The 5,934-nt window shown below is 32.7% G+C and overlaps 1 protein-coding gene across 1 annotated transcript; it reads right to left on the bottom strand.

The window, feature by feature from the left end:
• Nucleotides 1-1,983: 1,983 nt before the first annotated feature.
• On the bottom strand, nt 1,984-5,934 carry LOC134262291 (uncharacterized). Its single transcript, XM_062744666.1, has 3 exons — nt 5,663-5,934; nt 3,024-3,161; nt 1,984-2,777 (listed from the first exon to the last, which is right to left on the bottom strand). The coding sequence occupies exons 1-3, from the start codon at nt 5,877-5,879 to the stop codon at nt 2,539-2,541; spliced, it is 594 nt and encodes a 197-aa protein (XP_062600650.1). The 5' UTR covers nt 5,880-5,934; the 3' UTR covers nt 1,984-2,538.

Genomic DNA, 5,934 nt, shown 5'->3' on the forward strand with positions numbered 1-5,934 from the left:
TAGCAGAATCTGCAGGTGTTATACATGAACTTAAATGTGGAAAGTGGACGATTGAAAAATTGAAGTCATCACAATCGTGATGTTTGGGTGTAGGTTACCATTAATTTCTTTATCCAGTAAATATCCAAATATGAAACAGATGTGTCAAACTAAATTGTTTTTAGTCTCAAGTTTACTGGGATATATCGAAATGACATATGAATTAAAGTAACTATTGTTTATTGAAACTAGTAATACTTCGTCGGTATATCAATTATTTTAGTTAAAGGTCCCATAAAGTGCTTTCTTTTTTCTCGAGTACAAGTTTTTCAAAGACATTTGCTTCATATGAACACAAAAATAGGTCTACTAATAACGAGACTCATTTGGTACCCATGTGAATAGAATATTGGAAGACCTGATATCCAAAAACTACATACTATATTTTGTCAACCAGAAACTCAGAATCTTTTTAATATCAATTTTTAAATATTTATGTGTACAACTTTAAGTTAAAAAGACGTTATTAACAAGGTGTTTAATACCAACTGTAATCATACAGTCTACCTTTTAAGCGTCCATGAAAACTGTAGACGGTAATTCATAAATGCCATGTATGAACAAGTATGAACAACGTAGCCCCATCCAAGACATCTGGACCGTACGACAGCAGTAAGGAATTTCATATCTTTTGTGTAGAGTAGGTATTAATTATTATCAAGGAAACTGTTTGTCTGTTAGGTGCCCATGGGTACAAAAGATTTTCGAGTATGTAAGGTTAGTATTCAAAGGTTTCTTAGTATGTAAGGTACATGTGTTTTTAATATATGCCCAAATGAGCCCATTCCTAGGCCTGAAACAATGAACACACAGTCATCATTGAGCTATAAATACCACAACTTTGTAGACGAGAATGTTTAGTGTTCATCATAAATATGAAAATGGTTTGCTTATCAGATGAGCACAAGGAGAGAAGGTACCACAAGATACAATCGTTTTTTTTCAATGTATAACTAACTTTACCCCTGCAACGGAATCCTAGGGTCATGGATGTCACAGTTCTAGTAATGGGTTTAGTGTTTATTATGTCAACGATTTTCCTTTTTCTAGTAGATATACCGGTATGTTTTGAAATTTTTAAAGGTTTCTGTCCTTCTCTGAGGCACCAAGGAGACAATATCGATAAAATTAATATTTTTTTTCCATTTGCCCTCAGATTAATCAGCAAAATTAATTGAATGTGTTGTAATTTTTACAAAAGCTCAGAAGTAAACAAAAGACCCACAAAACCAGACAATGGACAAAAACATAATATACTAATACATGAGTGTCTCATGTCACCTACTTTTTTGAAAGTTAACTAAACAAAGTTTCTTTCAAGCAGTGTGTTAATGTTTGTAAAACATTTTAACAACTAACACAAATAACATACTGTAAACGTATTAATTTACATTTAGCGGTGTATTCTATTTAGCGATTTTGGCGGAAAGCAGAGTCACATCGCTGTCTTGTATAGCACGCTTTTATGTCTTGCACATTCAGATAGCGCTAAATCAAATCCACGCTAACTTGCTGAAAATTGAATTTCCACCAAATATCGTACACACCAAATATAATACATTTACAGTATTTCTGGACTTAATTTTTGAATCAGTAGAATTTAGATAAAACAAATAAAATCCAAAGAAAATTAAGAAATATATCCTCTCTACAGCTGTATATTCATTTCTGTATTTCAATTCTACAGTATTTTTTTTCTAATTTTTTTTTTACAGATGTTAAAATCAAAATATTTTGATGTCAAAACAATTTATGTTTAATAGTATATAAAAGAATACACATATGATACAATATAAAACATGGCATACATTCAAATAATGAAAAGTATTACAGTCAAGCTTTTTTGGCAACAGATTATGCATGATTTAATTAACAATAAGTTTGCATTTAATTAGGTACAAAAGCAGTAAAAAATTGTCATGTTTTCTGATTTCAGTGTATGTCTTTTTAAGCACAACGACAACGGCTTGAGCAAACTTTACATATCTGAAACCCGGATGTCTTGGAGAGCTAAAACTGACAATGCACCAACACACTGTTTGTACAGGAACTAATAAGTTTCGCTACGTCTGTGTTTACACTTTACAAGGAAATTATTTCTGTTATGATCCATCCTGGTTGATAAAGCTAAAACAAATCTCCTACACTGTATATGTTATGAATAAAATTAAAAATAAAATCTTCCCCTTAAGTAGGTGGATCTAAACTCTTCTTCTTATGCAGTTATACATACATGTATTTCCACATTACTACACTTCATCGTTAATTATGCACTTGTATTATGTAAACTGCAGTGGACACTGAAATCTATGAGTTTATGAGTAATGTTTGAGCTTCTTTGTAGAAATGCTTCTTTTATAGCAGGAAGTTGGTTTGTTATGTCCAGTTCAACACTTCACCACAACAAAGAATTCAACTCCTTTCCCCTTTGCCTTAAATTCTTGTGGTGGTACATTAGTATGAAGTTATGAAGGGATACATTAATGGTGTATTTGAGCTCTATCTTCTTCTCATTTGAACTTCAGAAAAATCTATATCATCCTCATCCTCAAAGTCCCACTGATTGGCCTTTTTAATAGTTGCTACTGCTGTTACTATGGACGCCGCTATGGTGACAATTCCCGCCAAAATGCAAATTCCCCAAGGGAATCCTAGTGTCTGCAGGTCGGGTTTTAGATTGGTAGTCAATTCTTTGTGCAACGCTACAAATACTATTGCACCTCCAAGTATAAATAAACCTGAAAGAGAATTTTAGAAATACATGTTACTAAACAACAAGTTCATAAATTATTAGCAAAACATTTCATGAAAATATGCATAAATTTACCAATGAATAAACATTTGAAACTTCTCTCCTATCAAAGATTTGATCAATTTTCCAAGCAAATGTTTATATGAACATTAAAACATAATTATTAATTGTACCTTATTTGTTTTTCGTACATTTAGTATAAGATATTACAAATTTAAAATACTGTACTTACTTGAGGCGCCCAGAAGGTAAATAGAGGCAGATCTGTTACAGTCGTATCTTATACACATGTATAGGAGATGGAAAATTAAGGACAGGAAGTTCAGCAGAATTCCGAAGGCACCAAAGGCACGGGATATAAACAGCCATTCTGAAAATTGTCAAAACACAGAAGGTTATAAAGAGTCAGTAATCATTGTAATTTAAATTTATTGATAAGATAAGTTTGGGCCCTTTCTTTGATAAGACTGTCAAAGATACCTCTCATCAATGATAGATACGATTTCTTGAAATAGAACACTAATTTTATTTTCTTTACTTTCTCATATATATAATTTTGTTGGTGACCATTTTAGTAACATTTTAGAGTGCATCTTGAAATATGGAGATTATGAACAGTGATCAAGCTTTTAAACTCCATTGTAGAAAAACCCATAGAGAGCTAGCTGAGCAAAAAGGAACTTTTAAAACATCATAGAGGAGTGAGAGTCCCCTGTTTACGGGTAATACCTGCATTAGAAAATTCAGTGTAGATAATGGCTTAATATTATATAGCAAGTAAAACGTCAGTTAGCATTCGACTTTATGATAGATAAGTCTTGCTGACAAGGTCTTTGTATCCAACATACATTTTTAGAACTCGAAATGATGATTTTTATCAAAACAGTTGAAATCCTTTTTTTCATCAAATTGTTCATCAATAGCTTGTCTCATTTTAGGAATTGTTGGTAATTAGAGTACACTCTTGTGTATTGAATCAACTGTGTGGCATAAAAACTCCGTAAGCAGGTGATCATATATTTCTACATAAATGAGGAAAGCTGTGGAAAGACAAATCATAAAGTTTTGTTTGAGGCTCCGATTAATGTCTTTTTTATGGTAAAAATCTTAATATAAGTTATACATTGTATGTGTCAGACTCTTTAAGTGATATATCACATCAACATATGAATGCAAGTAAGACTATTATTAATTGATAAATCATAAATCGTCATCGATTTATCTAAATGTAGCTTTGAATACAACAGCAAGTGTTTTCTTCTTCTTCTCGTGAATTAGTTTTTGAAAAAAAAAAAATTCAAGGTTGGCGGCCACGCCATAATAAGCTTTTCTAGGGGAACTTGACTTTTTTTTAAAATATAACTTAATGATTGAAATTCAGTCTGTCTTGTATAGTGTTCTTCTGGTAAAGATCAATTCAGAATTCCCTTCTCACATAGAAAATCTCATTAGTGTTACAAACATTTCTATGCCAACCATGCATGTAAGAACAGAAAGTTTACACAGTATTGAAGCTACAAGGTGTCATTATAATAATCATATAAATAAATAACGAGGGAAGCTTGGCTGTACCTAATGTTTTAGTCTGATAAGAAATGCTTAGTAAATAGACTATGCGAATATATTCACAAGAAAGATGGTTCGTATAAGCGTTTTTTTTTTCTTCAAATACTTGTATTTTCTCTGGATAAAAAATATTATAAGGTCAAGGACGGTAAAATGAAGACAGCTGCTGGGAGAAGCTTTAGATTAGGCAGATAACCTCAATTTCTGGTTGTTTTAGGACCCGTGTAAAGGGGATCTTTTCTATAACATTAACTACTTAGAGGAACATGATCCCGCTCATGTTAACATCACAAACATTCCTGAAATACTTTGCTCCATAGAAGAGCAAGATGAAAAACTGTTCTAAAATCTAGCTTATCCCCTTTGATCTAAGACATCGTTTTATACATGTATGTCTAATTACGTATTTGTACATTATGGCTAGATATATAATTGAGATGGAAGTAAGATTGTGATCCACTTATTTTTTCCGTCTTATTATAGTTTGACATAAGATTTTGTACATGTATTTATTTGAATGTCGCTCAATAAGGAAGACACCAGCATATCTGATGATAAAGTGGCTTTAATTTATTCCATGAACATAGTGAAATATGAGAGTGCAGGCTCTACATGTATACATAAATTCTGAGGACAGAAATTTTACACTGCTTCAGTTTTCGTGGTATTTGTACTTAGTCTGAATTACTGCATTACAAAATAAGTTACAATTTCCGCCCTTACTCATAACACTCACTTATAATGGGTTATGTAGATAAGCAGGAAATTTATTTGCAAATAGTGTGCCCCAAATAAGTCGTTGAACTTCAACGCATTTTTTCATGAAAAATACGATTGAAAAAATCAATTTTACTTTAATTTCCCGCTTTTATTTTAGAGTTTTAGATATAAAACGACAACAATTGAACAAAAACAAATTCACAAATGCTATCATTTACTGTCTGTTTGTTTTGGAGAAGATACGAATTTTACCCGAGGACATCTGCAAACGGAAGACTTTTTCCCCATCGCATTATCAACAAAGAAAATTGAGTGTAAAGATGAACATTGGGCGACAAAACATGTACTCAGTATAAAATGTCAGAGATCAAACAAAAGAATGACTGGTACATCATTATGTTAATCTCTTAATACAGTGGAAGTGATTTAAAGTATCGCTTACTTGAAAGGAAGCAATTAACATTACTGTCTTGCTAGACGAGTGTACGGTTATTTCACGAATATTTTATTTTCTGAAGAGGAAAAATATGTCCCCAGTATCAATGTAGAATGACGTATCAAAATAAAAATAAACGGAAGACTCACCCCTTCCTCCTTCGATCTCAATCACAGTTTTGGTTCTCTCCACATCAGCCTCATTCTCAACCGAGCCTAGCATTGACACAACAATGGTATGTCTAGCCGAGGGGTCATTGTAGGACCACCATGTGGGTATGAAATACCCCGCCACCTGTAGCAGAAAGGCAAAAATAACAATAACGAGCGCGATGTAATCCCATGGTTTTAGTCGCTTTCTTTCCATGGTTGTTCAGCCCACCAGTCATCAGGAAACGACATCGTACGCGGATGTGAAGCAA

The sequence above is a fragment of the Saccostrea cucullata genome, unplaced genomic scaffold, assembly GCF_032062105.1.
Source record: "Saccostrea cucullata isolate Sc308-1 unplaced genomic scaffold, CSIRO_AGI_Scuc_v1 ctg11548, whole genome shotgun sequence".
Taxonomy (NCBI): domain Eukaryota; kingdom Metazoa; phylum Mollusca; class Bivalvia; order Ostreida; family Ostreidae; genus Saccostrea; species Saccostrea cuccullata.